The following is a 17,634-nucleotide window of genomic DNA, read 5'->3' as shown; positions in this document are numbered from 1 at the left end:
AGAAGTTTCAGGTCTCTCAAAGGTTTTTTTTTTCCACCTCTCCATTTCCTGCTGATAGCAGAAGATTTGTGTGAATCGCCTCCTTCTGTAGACTCCTCGTGTCTAGACTGTCTAAGAAGACAGTCCTTCCTATACCCGGGGCTTCAGACCTCAAGGATGTCAGACAGGACACTTGGAAAGCACCCTTAAAAATATATATACCTCTGCAGGTCTCCTTCAACGTCCCGCACAAGTGGAGTGTTGGGCCATGGAGGTCTGTGCGGGTCAAGTATCCTCTACGCTAGGAAAAGGCCCTGCCACAGGTGTACTGTTAGCAGAACACATTCAGGAGGCGACGGGCTACTTAGTTGAAGCCTCCTCAGATGTCTGCCTTTTGGCTGCTCGCATATCTGCTCTTTTGGTTTCAGCTCGCCCCTCTGGTTATGTCAGTGGAACGCGGACGCTGATTCTAAGTTGGCGGTGGAAGCCATACCTTTTTCAGGAGCTGTCCGCTTTGGTCCTAAATTGGACAAAAGGATAACACAAGCCACCAGAGGTAAATCCCTATTTCTTCCCACTGCACCTCCTCTTCCACGCAGGAGTTTTCAAAGCGGTGCGGGGAGCCAGTCCTTTCACTCTCTCAAAATTTTAGAGGCAGAGGTCGAGGAGGTGCTGCCAGCTCTCAGGGATTTCGAGGAAGAGGCAGAGGTACTTCTCCAAGGCTTCTTCTAAACCTTCTGCATGACTCTTTCAGTCCCATCTTAGGGGATGTCAGGGTAGGAATTTGCCTGTTACTCTTTCAAGAGGTTTACTTATCTGGGCGCCCATCGCATCGATGCGACGTGATTATACCTGATTTTACGTTGTACAGGCACCCTGATGGGTGATGACTATGTGAAATGCCCCCCCATTGTTAACGCCACCCCACTATGAATGCCAACCCGGAGCGTGGCGAGCGCAGCGGTACGCGTCCTCCGAGCTTTTCATACCCCCAATATCCACGTCGGCGTGGAGTTAATTTTATATAGTGTGGCGAGGGGACGCGGAATAAATGTGAAGTAATCCGCGTCCCCTCGCGGGGCTCGCCACGCTTCGGGCTCAGTGGCTCGCTGCGCTCGCCACACTATATAAAATCGACTCCACGCCGAAGTGGATAGTGGGGGTATGAAAAGGTCGGAGAACGCGTACCGCCGCCCCTCGCGGGCTCGCTGCGCTTGCCACGCTTCGGGTTGGCGTTGATACTGGGGTGGCGTTAACAATGGGGGGACATTTCACATAGTCATTACCCATCAGGGTGGGTGTACAATGAAAAATCAGGTCTGGGGGTGCATTTAACATAGGAATCGGGCATCAGGGTGCCTGTACAATTAAAAATCGGGTCGTATCACTTGCGATATGACCGATTTTTGATTGTACAATGCCCTACGATGGAAATCTTGGGTGCCCAGATAATACACAAGTACCAGATTTTCTGTTCCCTCCCCCACTAAAGTTCTTTCTTACAGGTTTTCTAGCTTCTGCAGAAAAGAGCAAAGGGTACTTATGTATTATCTGGGTGCCCAATTTTTTTCATTGCATGCCACTACTTAAGAATACAAAAGTCAGAAGCAAAGTAGCCTCTGACTAAAGAGCACTTTGATGTGTTTTGCTTACTTATAGCAGCTGCTTAGATGGGGTAGGTCAATCCCCAAGGAAGTCGAGACGAAAAGAAAAAAAGGGTGGTAAGCAGCGCTTGAAATTAATGATGGGTGAATCAAATGGTTAAAAGTAAACACATTTAACCCCTTCCCGACGAGGCCTTTTTTGTTAAATTTTTTTTTTTTTCTCTCCTCGCGTTCAAATAAGCGTAACTTTTTTAATTTTTCGGCTATATAGACACATGAGGGCTTTTTTTTTGCGGGACAAGTTGTACTTTTTAATGGTACCATTTACTATACCGTATAATATTCTGGGGAATCAGGAAATAATTCAATGTGGGGTAAAAAAGAAAAAAAATGCAATTCCACAATTTTGCGCTGGTTACGGTTTTTTTGGAGTTCATAGTTCGTTTAAAATGATGGGTTATCTTTATTCTATGGGTCGTTACGATTCCGGTGATACCAAACTTATATAGTTTTCGTTATGTTTTACCACTAAAAAAAAAAATAGAAACTTTTACGGTTTTTCTAATTTGCGTCGCGTCGCCATGTTCTGCGGCTTATAACTTTTTTATTTTTCCACCTACGGACCTGGGTGAGGGCTCATTTTTTGCGGGCTGAAGTGTACTTTTTAATTAATACCATTATGGGATATGGGCGACTTTCTGATCTCTTTTAGTTATTTTTTTTTGGGTAGGCGATGCGACCAAAAAACGTAGTTTTGGCGTTGGGAATTATTTTCCGTTTACGCCGTTAACCGTGCGGGATAACTAATGTTATATTTTAATAGATCGGACTTTTAGGAACGCGGTGATACCAAATATGTTTATTTTTTATTTATTTTTATTTGTGAAATGGGGAAAGGGGGGTGATTTGAACTTTTAATATTTTTTTTTTTTTTTTTTAAACTTATTTTCTTTTTTTTTTTTTTTACTTTTACTACAAGGCCCCCTAGTGTACTTGACCACTAGGGGGCGCGATCGCCTGTACTAGGTTCAGCCATAGAGCTCTATGGCTAAACATAGTGATTTTCAGCACTTCCTATTACATCCTGCCTCAGGCAGGATGTAATAGGAATGCTGACACGGCCAGCACAGGGGTCTACATTAGACCCCTGGCTGCCATGGCAACCGATCGGCACCCTCCGATCTCGCCACGGGGGGCCCCGATCGGCGCCGGAGGGGGGCGCCCCCCCTCCGATCAGCTATTTAAGCACTGCGGGCGCTTTGCCAGCGGTGCTTAAAGGGTTAAACGGCCACGATCGGCGAACTCGCCGCTCGTGGCCGTGAGAGCAGGTACCTGGCTGTAATATACAGCCATTACCTGCTGGCTTGATTCCCCCGCAACCGACACATGACGTGTATATATACGTCATGTGTCGGGAAGGGGTTAATGAAATACAAATGAATAAAATAATAGCAATGGTTATAATGTTAAAAACAATTTGAAATAGTTAATCCAGATCTCACGTGGTTATAAGTCCGCAGTCAAAGTCTGTGTAACCTGTGCTGTCCCCACAGTCAGTGATGACAATAAGGGACTCAGTCCAAGAGATTGGCGACCCTTAGAGGGTAAGTGTGGTGGTTGAGGGAGTGGCTGATGTGGGAGCCCAACTTCTACCTCACCGCCATTTGTATCCAATTTTGCTTGGGTTGTGGAAGTCCAGAACAGGAAAGTCTTTTATTTGGACAGGTGTATAGATGAAGTCCAATAAACCACGGATCTGGAGAATAAATTGGCACCACCAACGCGTTTCACTGGGCTGCTGCCAGCTTTATTACCTTGATAAAGCTGGCAGCAGCCCAGTGAAACGCGTTGGTGGTGCCAATTTATTCTCCAGATCCATGGTTTATTGGACTTCATCTATACACCTGTCCAAATACAAGACTTTCCTGTTCTGGACTTCCTAAACCCAAGCAAAATTGGATACAAATGGCGGTGAGGTAGAAGTTGGGCTCCCACATCAGCCACTCCCTCAACCACCACACTTACCCTCTAAGGGTCGCCAATCTCTTGGACTGAGTCCCTTATTGTCATCACTGACTGTGGGGACAGCACAGGTTACACATGCCACTACTTAAGGCATGTGATGTGGTTTTTCATTGTAAAGACCCGATTTTTAATTGTATAGTCAACCATTGGTGATTTCATACCCCTACTATCCAACTACGCATGGAGTTGATTTTATATAGTGTGGCGAGCGCAGAGAGCCACCGAGCCCGAAGCGTGGTGAGCGCAGCGAGCCCCGCGGATTACTTTACATGTATTCTACGTCCCCTCGCGGGGATCGCCATGCTTCAGGCACTATATAAAATCAACTCCATGCGTAGTTGGATAGTGGGGGTATGAAATCACCCATGGGTGATTATACAATTAAAAATCGAGTCTTTTCAATGAAAAATCGAATCGCATGAATTGTATGCCACTATATTGCATGTGATGCGATGAAAAAATTGGGCGCCCAGATATTACATAAGTACCGAGCAAAGCATTGCAGATGGCAATTGCCTTGCTCCAGGACATGGGGGTAGTAATACCAGCCCCAGAGACAGAGAGGATGAAAGGATTCTACTCTTCCTTGTCCCCAAGCCGGATGGCTGTCAGGCCAATCCTAAACCTCAAACACCTTAATCCATATTTGAGGTTCACCCGATTGAAGATGGAATCATTGCAATCAGTGATTGCTGGTCTGGAGCCAGGGGAGTTTTTGGTATCCATCGATATAAAATTATGCCTACCTGCATATTCCAATTTGGCCTCCCCATCAGGCCTACTTGAGGTTTGCGGTAAGGCATGGTCATCTTCAATTTCGGGCCCTACCTTTCGGTCTTTCATTGGCGCCCCGAGTCTTTACCAAGATTATGGTAGCCATGATGGAAATTCTGAGAGTGCAGGGGGTGACCATCATTCCTAACCTGGACGATCTCTTATTAAAGGCTTCGTCCAGGGAGGTGCTCCAACACAACATCCGATTGACTTGGGACTACACTAGTGTCCCATGAGTGGATGCTCAATCTCCAGAAATCTCAACTCACACCTTCTCAGAGGCGGTTATTTCTGGGAATGACCCTCACCACAGTCCTACATCTAGTATTCCTACCTCCGGACATGATAAAGTCTCTACAGGAGTCCGTTCGGCTGGTGTTGCAACACCGAAAGTTGTCCGTTCTGCTTTGCACGAGACTGCTGGGAAAGATGGTGTCCACATTCGAAGCGGTGCAATACGGCCATTTTAGATCCCGGCCATTTCAATTCCGTCTCCTGCGACAGTGGTCAGGTTCTCATCTTTTTCTACACCAGCGAGTATCCCTTTCCCCACAGGCTTGAGCATCCCTGGCGTGGTCGCTCAACTCACCAGATGTCAGGAGATTTTCCATTCACGACTAGACCCTGCTCACCACGGATGCCAGTCTCCGGGGCTGGGGCGCTGTCACTCTGGGCCTCCATTTTCAGGGCCTCTTGACCCTGGAGGAGTCGCGACTGTCGATCAACACGCTAGAACTCCGAGCGGTCTACTATGCTCTTCTACAGGCGAAAGTTGTTCTTACATCCAAGGACATCAGAGTTCAGTCAAACAATCCAACGGCTGTGGCGTACATCAACAAGCAAGGAGGCACTCGTGGCCATGAGGGAGGTCAGTCATATTCTCCTTCATGCACAGGTGCACGCAGGAGCCGTTTCCGCCATTTTCATACCAGTCAGCAGGACGTCTATCATGGTGAGTGGTGTCTTCACCCTCAGGTATTCCAGAAACTGATCCATCTGTGGGGATTCCTTCAAATAGACATGATGGCGTCTCGTCATAACCATCAACTGCCTCCATCCCGCCTGCTGTGATTCCTACCATAAGAGTCAGGAAGCAGTTTACATCTGTCCATTACTATTGCATATGGAGAGCTTACGTGGCCTGGTGTGAGAGACGTTTCTCCTGTTCGGTTCAAGTTTGCCCATCTTCTGCTTTTCCTTCAAAGTGGGCTATCTTCGGGACTCCGCCTGGGGTCCTTGAAAGTTCAAATATCATCTCCAATTTGTTTCCAGAAGACGCTGGCTCTTCTTCCTCAGGTGCAGACCTTTTTCCAAGGAGTACTGCATATCCAGCCTCCTTTCAAGCCTCCCACTGCTCCGTGGGATTTGGATTAAGTTTTGGCATTTCTCCAATCTTCCTTATTTGAACCGTTGGAGGAGGTGGAGTTGAAATACCTGAATTGGAAGACAGTCCTTCTTCTTGCATTGGCCTCAGCCAGGAGAGTATAGGAACTTTGCGTCTTATCCTGTCTACCACCATTCCTGGTATTTCACAAAGACCGAGCGGAACTCCGCACTAGCAGTGTTTTTCTCCCTAAGGTGGTGACAGCGTTTCACATCAATCAGCCAATTGTGGTTCCCGCCTCTAGGGAAGAGTCTGAAGATTCCAAATTCTTCGATGTCGTGTTACGGATAGATTCAGTCCTGGATACATAAATACGTAAGTCAGATGCTCTTTTTGTGAATCCAACTGCCCAAACAGGCCTTGGCTAGATGGATTCGCCTGACAATTGGGCTACCAGAGCACTGCCATCTTCCATTTCGGCACAGTCAACACGTTCGGTTGGTACTTCCTGGGCGGCTGCCTGGGGCGTGTTCATTCAACAACTCTGTCATGTGACCACTTGTCTGTCTGTCGGTCCTTTGTCCATTACTACATGTTTAATACGTTTGCGGCCCCTGCTTCGCAATTTGGTCGTTCAGTGTTAAGGGGATCTCAGCCCTGTCCCACCCATGTTGGGAGTTCTGGGACGTCTCCACTGTAACTCTCCAGTGTCACCTAGTGGAGGAAAGAGAAAAGGGGATTTTGTACTTAAATCCTTTTCTCTGACTCCATCCCATCTGGCGCTGTCCTACTGTTTTCATTATCGTTCCTACCAGTTTATAAGGTTACCTATGTGCGGTTTCAGGCTGTAAGTGCTGACCTATTTTGATTGTTTACTAGGTTATCTCATGTTTCCTTCTAAGCTGTTTTTAGTCTATATCTGATGTATGTGTAACCTCCTCTGCGGAAGTGTTTTGTTCTTCCAGCTCCCTCCGGGCACATACCTAAACTGCCTAGGGGAGGAGTTAGTCACTATTAATTATTCTAAAGTGCCCAAGCTCCCTATGGTCGCGCTTCTATTCCCCACTGTAACTCTCCAGTGTCACCTATGGAGTCTGAGAAAAGGATTTAATGGTAAGTACAAAATCCCCTTTTTCGTTTTTTTCTGTAGCATTTCAGAATGTACTAAAGCCCCATGACCTGGACTCCGATGTGTAGGGTATCGCCATCCTCTTACCCAATAGAAGCTCCCTGTGTGTTCCTAATGCCATATGTTAGTGCATGTTACTGTATTGTCTGTATAATAAATATGATTATAATCAAGAGGATATTGTATTGTCTTATGTATAAAAAAACGATCACTTGCTCTGGAAAATCCGCTTGTGGTTTCTGGGCTCATTGGCATATCAGTGGTTGTCAGCACTTGGCTATACTTCCCAGGCTCATGCGTTTGTTATTAGTGTATGTGGAAGCTGCACCAATCGGTGTGTTGTGGCTTATACACGGTCACATCGCCCATGTGCCGCCTCTTAGACTATTTCCCCAGTAATGGAGCTCATTCATTAATCAGTCCCTCAGTTAGACCTGTGCGTGCAAGTATACAGTCCCTCAGTTAGACCTGTGCGTGCAAGTATACAGTCCCTCAGTTAGACCTGTGCGTGCAAGTATACAGTCCCTCAGTTAGACCTGTGCGTGCAAGTATACAGTCCCTCAGTTAGACCTGTGCGTGCAAGTATACAGTCCCTCAGTTAGACCTGTGCGTGCAAGTATACAGTCCCTCAGTTAGACCTGTGCGTACAAGTATGCAGTCCCTCCCCAGTTCTGTGAAGCGAAGATAGTCGCTGCATCACAGTATTATAACATAGTGGTTATCACCATACACGGCATAGCCGCCGACGCAGGTGTCACTGTATAACATAGTGTTTATCACCGTACACAGCTTAGCCGCTGACGTACGTGTCACTGTATAACTTTGCTGCGTCACAGTATTATAACATAGTGGTTATCACCGTACACGGCATAGCCGCCGACGCAGGTGTCACTGTATAACTTTGCTGCGTCACAGTATTATAACATAGTGGTTATCACCGTACACGGCATAGCCGCTGACGTACGTGTCACTGTATAACTTTGCTGCGTCACAGTATTATAACATAGTGGTTATCACCGTACACGGCATAGCCGCTGACGTACGTGTCACTGTATAACTTTGCTGCATCACAGTATTATAACATAGTGGTTATCACCGTACACGGCATAGCCGCTGAGGTACGTGTCACTGTATAACATTGCTGCATCACAGTATTATAACATAGTGGTTATCACCGTACACAGCATAGCCGCCGACGCAGGTGTCACTGTATAAACTTTGCTGCATCACAGTATTATAACATAGTGGTTATCACCGTACACAGCATAGCCGCCGACGCAGGTGTCACTGTGTAACTTTGCTGCATCACAGTATTATAACATAGTGGTTATCACCGTACACAGCATAGCCGCCGACGCACGTGTCGCTGTATAACTTTGCTGCATCACAGTATTATAACATAGTGGTTATCACCGTACACAGCATAGCCGCCGACGCAGGTGTCACTGTGTAACTTTGCTGCATCACAGTATTATAACATAGTGGTTATCACCGTACACAGCATAGCCGCCGACGCAGGTGTCACTGTATAACTTTGCTGCATCACAGTATTATAACAGTGGTTATCACCGTACACGGCATAGCCGCCGACGCAGGTGTCACTGTATAACTTTGCTGCATCACAGTAGTATAACATAGTGGTTATCACCGTACACAGCATAGCCGCCGACGCAGGTGTCACTGTATAACTTTGCTGCATCACAGTATTATAACATAGTGGTTATCACTGTACACGGCATAGCCGCTGACGTACGTGTCACTGTATAACTTTGCTGCATCACAGTAGTATAACATAGTGGTTATCACCGTACACGGCATAGCCGCCGACGCAGGTGTCACTGTATAACTTTGCTGCGTCACAGTATTATAACATAGTGGTTATCACCGTACACGGCATAGCCGCTGACGTACGTGTCACTGTATAACTTTGCTGCGTCACAGTATTATAACATAGTGTTTATCACCGTACACAGCATAGACGCTGACGCACGTGTCACTGTATAACTTTGCTGCGTCACAGTAGTATAACAGTGGTTATCACCGTACACAGCATAGCCGCTGACACACGTGTCACTGTATAACTTTGCTGCATCACAGTATTATAACATAGTGGTTATCACCGTACACGGCATAGCCGCCGACGCAGGTGTCACTGTATAACTTTGCTGCATCACAGTATTATAACATAGTGGTTATCACCGTACACAGCATAGCCGCCGAAGCAGGTGTCGCTGTATAACTTTGCTGCGTCACAGTATTATAACATAGTGGTTATCACCGTACACGGCATAGCCGCCGACGCAGGTGTCACTGTATAACTTTGCTGCATCACAGTATTATAACATAGTGGTTATCACCGTACACAGCATAGCCGCCGACGCAGGTGTCACTGTATAACTTTGCTGCATCACAGTATTATAACATAGTGTTTATCACCGTACACAGCATAGCCGCCGACGCAGGTGTCACTGTGTAACTTTGCTGCATCACAGTATTATAACATAGTGGTTATCACCGTACACAGCATAGCCGCTGACGCACGTGTCGCTGTATAACTTTGCTGCATCACAGTATTATAACATAGTGGTTATCACCGTACACGGCATAGCCGCTGACGCACGTGTCGCTGTATAACTTTGCTGCATCACAGTAGTATAACATAGTGGTTATCAACGTACACGGCATAGCCGCTGACGCACGTGTCACTGTATAACTTTGCTGCATCACAGTAGTATAACATAGTGGTTATCACCGTACACGGCATAGCCGCCGACGCACGTGTCACTGTATAACTTTGCTGCGTCCCAGTAGTATAACATAGTGGTTATCACCGTACACGGCATAGCCGCTGACACAGGTTTCTCTGTATAACTTTGCTGCATCACAGTATTATAACATAGGGGTACACGGCATAGCCGCTGAAGCACGTGTCACTGTATAACATAGTGGTTATCACCGTACACAGCATAGCCGCCGACGCACGTGTCACTGTATAACTTTGCTGCGTCACAGTAGTATAACAGTGGTTATCACCGTACACAGCATAGCCGCCGACGCACGTGTCACTGTATAACTTTGCTGCATCACAGTAGTATAACATAGTGGTTATCACCGTACACGGCATAGCCGCTGACGCACGTGTCACTGTATAACTTTGCTGCGTCCCAGAAAGTATAACATAGTGGTTATCACCGTACACGGCATAGCCGCTGACGTACGTGTCACTGTATAACTTTGCTGCATCACAGTAGTATAACATAGTGGTTATCACCGTACACGGCATAGCCGCCGACACACGTGTCACTGTATAACTTTGCTGCGTCCCAGTAGTATAACATAGTGGTTATCACCGTACACGGCATAGCCGCCGACGCACGTGTCACTGTATAACTTTGCTGGGTCACAGTAGTATAACATAGTGGTTATCACCGTACACAGCAAAGCCGCCGACGCACGTGTCACTGTATAACTTTGCTGCGTCCCAGTAGTATAACATAGTGGTTATCACCGTACACGGCATAGCCGCCGACGCAGGTGTCACTGTATAACTTTGCTGCATCACAGTATTATAACATAGTGGTTATCACCGTACACAGCATAGCCGCCGACGCAGGTGTCACTGTATAACTTTGCTGCATCACAGTATTATAACATAGTGTTTATCACCGTACACAGCATAGCCGCCGACGCAGGTGTCACTGTGTAACTTTGCTGCATCACAGTATTATAACATAGTGGTTATCACCGTACACAGCATAGCCGCTGACGCACGTGTCGCTGTATAACTTTGCTGCATCACAGTATTATAACATAGTGGTTATCACCGTACACGGCATAGCCGCTGACGCACGTGTCGCTGTATAACTTTGCTGCATCACAGTAGTATAACATAGTGGTTATCAACGTACACGGCATAGCCGCTGACGCACGTGTCACTGTATAACTTTGCTGCATCACAGTAGTATAACATAGTGGTTATCACCGTACACGGCATAGCCGCCGACGCACGTGTCACTGTATAACTTTGCTGTGTCCCAGTAGTATAACATAGTGGTTATCACCGTACACGGCATAGCCGCTGACACAGGTTTCTCTGTATAACTTTGCTGCATCACAGTATTATAACATAGGGGTACACGGCATAGCCGCTGAAGCACGTGTCACTGTATAACATAGTGGTTATCACCGTACACAGCATAGCCGCCGACGCACGTGTCACTGTATAACTTTGCTGCGTCACAGTAGTATAACAGTGGTTATCACCGTACACAGCATAGCCGCCGACGCACGTGTCACTGTGTAACTTTGCTGCATCACAGTAGTATAACATAGTGGTTATCACCGTACACGGCATAGCCGCTGACGCACGTGTCACTGTATAACTTTGCTGCGTCCCAGAAAGTATAACATAGTGGTTATCACCGTACACGGCATAGCCGCTGACGTACGTGTCACTGTATAACTTTGCTGCATCACAGTAGTATAACATAGTGGTTATCACCGTACACGGCATAGCCGCTGACGCACGTGTCACTGTATAACTTTGCTGCGTCCCAGTAGTATAACATAGTGGTTATCACCGTACACGGCATAGCCGCTGAAGCACCTGTCACTGTATAACTTTGCTGCATCACAGTATTATAACATAGTGGTTATCACCGTACACAGCATAGCCGCCGACGCACGTGTCACTGTATAACTTTGCTGCGTCCCAGTAGTATAACATAGTGGTTATCACCGTACACGGCATAGCCGCTGACACAGGTTTCTCTGTATAACTTTGCTGCATCACAGTATTATAACATAGGGGTACACGGCATAGCCGCTGAAGCACGTGTCACTGTATAACATTGCTGTGTCCCAGTAGTATAACATAGTGGTTATCACCGTACACGGCATAGCCGCTGACGCACGTGTCACTGTATAACATTGCTGGGTCACAGTAGTATAACATAGTGGTTATCACCGTACACGGCATAGCCGCTGAAGCACGTGTCACTGTATAACTTTGCTGGGTCCCAGTAGTATAACATAGTGGTTATCACCGTACACGGCATAGCCGCTGACGCACGTGTCACTGTATAACTTTGCTGCGTCCCAGTAGTATAACATAGTGGTTATCACCGTACACGGCATAGCCGCTGACACAGGTTTCTCTGTATAACTTTGCTGCATCACAGTATTATAACATAGTGGTTATCACCGTACACAGCATAGCCGCCGAAGCACGTGTCACTGTATAACTTTGCTGCGTCCCAGTAGTATAACATAGTGGTTATCACCGTACACAGCATAGCCGCTGACACAGGTTTCTCTGTATAACTTTGCTGCATCACAGTATTATAACATAGTGGTTATCACCGTACACAGCATAGCCGCTGACGCACGTGTCACTGTATAACTTTGCTGCGTCACAGTAGTATAACATAGTGGTTATCACCGTACACGGCATAGCTGCCGACGCACGTGTCACTGTATAACTTTGCTGCGTCCCAGTAGCATAACATAGTGGTTATCACCGTACACGGCATAGCCGCTGACGCACATGTCACTGTATAACATTGCTGCGTCACAGTAGTATAACATAGTGGTTATCACCGTACACCGCATAGCCGCTGACGCACGTGTCACTGTATAACTTTGCTGCATCACAGTAGTATAACATAGTGGTACACGGCATAGCCCTTGAAGCACGTGTCACTGTATAACATTGCTGCGTCACAGTAGTATAACATAGTGGTTATCACCGTACACGGCATAGCCGCTGAAGCACCTGTCACTGTATAACTTTGCTGGGTCACAGTAGTATAACATAGTGGTTATCACCGTACACGGCATAGCCGCTGAAGCACCTGTCACTGTATAACTTTGCTGCTTCACAGTAGTATAACATAGTGGTTATCACCGTACACGGCATAGCCGCTGACACAGGTTTCTCTGTATAACTTTGCTGCATCACAGTAGTATAACATAGTGGTACACGGCATAGCCGCTGAAGCACGTGTCACTGTATAACATTGCTGCGTCACAGTAGTATAACATAGTGGTTATCACCGTACACGGCATAGCCGCTGACACAGGTTTTTCTGTATAACTTTGCTGCATCACAGTAGTATAACATAGTGGTTATCACCGTACACGGCATAGCCGCTGACACAGGTTTCTCTGTATAACTTTGCTGCATCACAGTAGTATAACATAGTGGTACCCGGCATAGCCGCTGAAGCACGTGTCACTGTATAACATTGCTGCGTCACAGTAGTATAACATAGTGGTTATCACCGTACACGGCATAGCCGCTGAAGCACCTGTCACTGTATAACTTTGCTGGGTCACAGTAGTATAACATAGTGGTTATCACCGTACACGGCATAGCCGCTGACGCACGTGTCACTGTATAACATTGCTGCGTCACAGTAGTATAACATAGTGGTTATCACCGTACACGGCATAGCCGCTGACGCACGTGTCACTGTATAACATTGCTGCGTCACAGTAGTATAACATAGTGGTTATCACCGTACACGGCATAGCCGCTGACGCACGTGTCACTGTATAACATTGCTGCGTCACAGTAGTATAACATAGTGGTTATCACCGTACACGGCATAGCCGCTGACGCACGTGTCACTGTATAACATTGCTGCGTCACAGTAGTATAACATAGTGGTTATCACCGTACACGGCATAGCCGCTGAAGCACGTGTCACTGTATAACATTGCTGCGTCACAGTAGTATAACATAGTGGTTATCACCGTACACGGCATAGCCGCTGAAGCACCTGTCACTGTATAACTTTGCTGCGTCACAGTAGTATAACATAGTGGTTATCACCATACACGGCATAGCCGCTGAAGCACGTGTCCCTGTATAACTTTGCTGCATCACAGTATTATAACATAGTGGTACACGGCATAGCCGCTGAAGCACGTGTCACTGTATAACATTGCTGCGTCACAGTAGTATAACATAGTGGTTATCACCGTACACGGCATAGCCGCTGACGCACGTGTCACTGTATAACATTGCTGCGTCACAGTAGTATAACATAGTGGTTATCACTGTACACGGCATAGCCGCTGACGCACGTGTCACTGTATAACATTGCTGCGTCACAGTAGTATAACATAGTGGTTATCACCGTACACGGCATAGCCGCTGACGCACGTGTCACTGTATAACATTGCTGCGTCACAGTAGTATAACATAGTGGTTATCACCGTACACGGCATAGCCGCTGAAGCACGTGTCACTGTATAACATTGCTGCGTCACAGTAGTATAACATAGTGGTTATCACCGTACACGGCATAGCCGCTGAAGCACCTGTCACTGTATAACTTTGCTGCGTCACAGTAGTATAACATAGTGGTTATCACCGTACACGGCATAGCCGCTGAAGCACGTGTCCCTGTATAACTTTGCTGCATCACAGTATTATAACATAGTGGTACACGGCATAGCCGCTGAAGCACGTGTCACTGTATAACATTGCTGCGTCACAGTAGTATAACATAGTGGTTATCACCGTACACAGCATAGCCGCTGACGCACGTGTCACTGTATAACATTGCTGCGTCACAGTAGTATAACATAGTGGTTATCACTGTACACGGCGCTGACGCACGTGTCACTGTATAACATTGCTGCGTCACAGTAGTATAACATAGTGGTTATCACCGTGCACGGCATAGCCGCTGACGCACGTGTCACTGTATAACTTTGCTGCGTCACAGTAGTATAACATAGTGGTTATCACCGTACACGGCATAGCCGCTGAAGCATGTGTCACTGTATAACTTTGCTGCGTCACAGTAGTATAACATAGTGGTTATCACCGGACACGGCATAGCCGGTGAAGCAAGTGTCACTGTATAACATTGCTGCGTCACAGTAGTATAGCATAGTGGTTATCACCGTACACGGCATAGCCGCTGAAGCACGTGTCACTGTATAACGTTGCTGCGTCACAGTAGTATAACATAGTGGTTATCACCGTACACGGCATAGCCGCTGACGCACGTGTCACTGTATAACTTTGCTGCGTCACAGTATTATAACATAGTGGTTATCACCGTACACGGCATAGCCGCTGAAGCACGTGTCACTGTATAACGTTGCTGCGTCACAGTAGTATAACATAGTGGTTATCACCGTACACGGCATAGCCGCTGAAGCACGTGTCACTGTATAACGTTGCTGCGTCACAGTAGTATAACATAGTGGTTATCACCGTACACGGCATAGCCGCTGAAGCACGTGTCACTGTATAACATTGCTGCGTCACAGTAGTATAACATAGTGGTTATCACCGTACACGGCATAGCCGCTGAAGCACGTGTCACTGTATAACGTTGCTGCGTCACAGTAGTATAACATAGTGGTTATCACCGTACACGGCATAGCCGCTGAAGCACGTGTCACTGTATAACATTGCTGCGTCACAGTAGTATAACATAGTGGTTATCACCGTACACGGCATAGCCGCTGAAGCACGTGTCACTGTATAACATTGCTGCGTCATAGTAGTATAACATAGTGGTTATCACCGTACACGGCATAGCTCCTGACGCACGTGTCACTGTATAACTTTGCTGCATCACAGTATTATAACATAGTGGTACACGGCATAGCCGCTGACGCACGTGTCACTGTATAACATGGCTGCGTCACAGTAGTATAACATAGTGGTTATCACCGAACACGGCATAGCCGCTGAAGCACGTGTCACTGTAGTATAACATAGTGGTTATCACCGTACACGGCATAGCCGCTGACGCACGTGTCACTGTATAACATTGCTGCGTCACAGTAGTATAACATAGTGGTACACGGCATAGCCGCTGACGCACGTGTCACTGTAGTATAACATAGTGGTTATCACCGTACACGGCATAGCCGCTGACGCACGTGTCACTGTATAACATTGCTGCGTCACAGTAGTATAACATAGTGGTACACGGCATAGCCGCTGACGCACGTGTCACTGTAGTATAACATAGTGGTTATCACCGTACACGGCATAGCCGCTGACGCACGTGTCACTGTAGTATAACAGTGGTTATCACCGTACACGGCATAGCCGCTGACGCACGTGTCACTGTATAACCATTTCATCTATCATCTTCTGTTTCCTGTGAGGTCAGTGCTACATACCTATGTATAACTAATTTGATCTATATTTATGTCTAGAATGTGAGTCTCCCTCTTCAGATAGTATGACCCGGCTGTCCGAAATTGCTGCAATTGTGACAACACTGACCAGGAAATACAATATAACGTCATGATTAGATCTATATATTTATTGGGGTTTAATACTATGTGATAAATGTAATAAAGGTCTATATGTGCCCCATCCAGGGCAGTTCAGTTCCTCCTGGTCTATGTAATGGGAGCGGAGGTCACAGTTTGGGCTTTTTCTGATTTACCTTCTGCTGTAACTTTCTGAAGGAGACACAACAGATCCCTACAGAGGAGGTCCAGCTGGAAGTCTTCCTCTCCAATGGGCAGAAGGTGAAAGTCTCCATTCTGACATCTGACCAGACCGAGGACGTGCTGGAGGTGAGACCTTCTGTCTATTCATTGTGGATTGCACCCTGACATGTAATCTGTGCAGGATCTCGCAGTGTCTGGGCAATCCGCTGTGATCAGATTGATTGCCCTGATGACTGTGTACTGTGTATGTCCATGCAGCAGACACATTGTCAGATTGGGATATGGTCATTCTGCTTCGCTGGAGGCACCACTGGCGCGCACCCATTACATAGTGGTATGCCCGGAAAGTGTCCGCGACAGCCCGCTGCGGCAGCGCAGCTGAGCCCGGATAGTTTCGGCCATACCACTCAAGTGGTTAATAAACCTATATCAAACAATATGAAAGATGGCATGCTCATTGATTCGCTAAAGAAAGGTGCATATTGGTTAATATAATAGTCATCCGTAACCTGTGATCCTGGGTAGTCCAATGTATCAATGTATGGTGTCCCCCAAAGTTGTTTTAAAGTAAAGTCTGTTTGTGTAATAGATAACAGGGGGATCCAGGTACCTCAAGTTGGTGGCGAGGTGGCTTTCCTCCAATGAGACGGCAGAACGCTGTATGGCTGCAGCAGGCTGGATATACCGGTCTCGTGTCGGTGGTGAGGTGGCTTTCCTCCAGTGAGACGGCAGTACTCTGTATGGTTGCAGCAGGCTGGATATACCGGTCTCGTGTCGGTGGCGAGGTGGTTTTCCTCCTATGAGACAGCAGAACGCTGTATGGTTGCAGCAGGCTGGATATACCGGTCTCGTGACGGTGGTGAGGTGGCTTTCCTCCAGTGAGACGGCAGAACGCTGTATGGCTGCAGCAGGCTGGATATACCGGCCTCGTGTCGGTGGCGAGGTGGCTTTTCTCCGGTGAGACGGCAGAGCGCTGTATGGTTGCAGCAGGCTGGATATACTGGTCTTGTGTCGGTGGTGAGGTGGCTTTCCTCCGGTGAGACGGCAGAACTCTGTATGGTTGCAGCAGGCTGGATATACCGGTCTCGTGTCAGTGGCGAGGTGGCTTTCCTCCGGTGAGACAGCAGAATGCTGTATGGTTACAGCAGGCTGGATATACCGGTCTCGTGTCAGTGTCGAGGTGGCTTTCCTCCGGTGAGACGGCAGAGCGCTGTATGGTTGCAGCAGGCTGGATATACCAGTCTCGTGTCAGTGGCGAGGTGGCTTTCCTCCAGTGAGACGGCAGAGAGCTGTATGGCTGCAGCAGGCTGGATATACCGGTCTCTTGTTGGTGGCGAGGTGGTTTTCCTCCGGTGAGACAGCAG

General features: G+C 47.2%; 1 protein-coding gene across 3 annotated transcripts in view; it reads left to right on the top strand.

Annotated features, from left to right (window-relative positions):
• SNX17 (sorting nexin 17) overlaps positions 1-17,634 on the top strand; it is a 105,751-nt gene that overhangs the window by 28,509 nt on the left and 59,608 nt on the right. For all 3 annotated transcript variants that reach the window (XR_014471871.1, XR_014471872.1, XM_083178989.1), the window contains exon 5: positions 16,286-16,396. Coding sequence is in view for 1 of the 3 variants with exons in the window: in XM_083178989.1 (XP_083035115.1) it covers positions 16,286-16,396 (111 nt within the window). In the remaining 2 variants the exon portion in view is untranslated. The remainder of the gene's footprint in view (positions 1-16,285; positions 16,397-17,634) is intronic.

Source organism: Crinia signifera, chromosome 3, assembly GCF_055691185.1.
Source record: "Crinia signifera chromosome 3, ASM5569118v1, whole genome shotgun sequence".
NCBI lineage: Eukaryota > Metazoa > Chordata > Amphibia > Anura > Myobatrachidae > Crinia > Crinia signifera.
The sequence above is the reverse complement of the archived record's forward strand: the minus strand, read 5'-3'. Positions and strand labels throughout refer to the sequence as shown.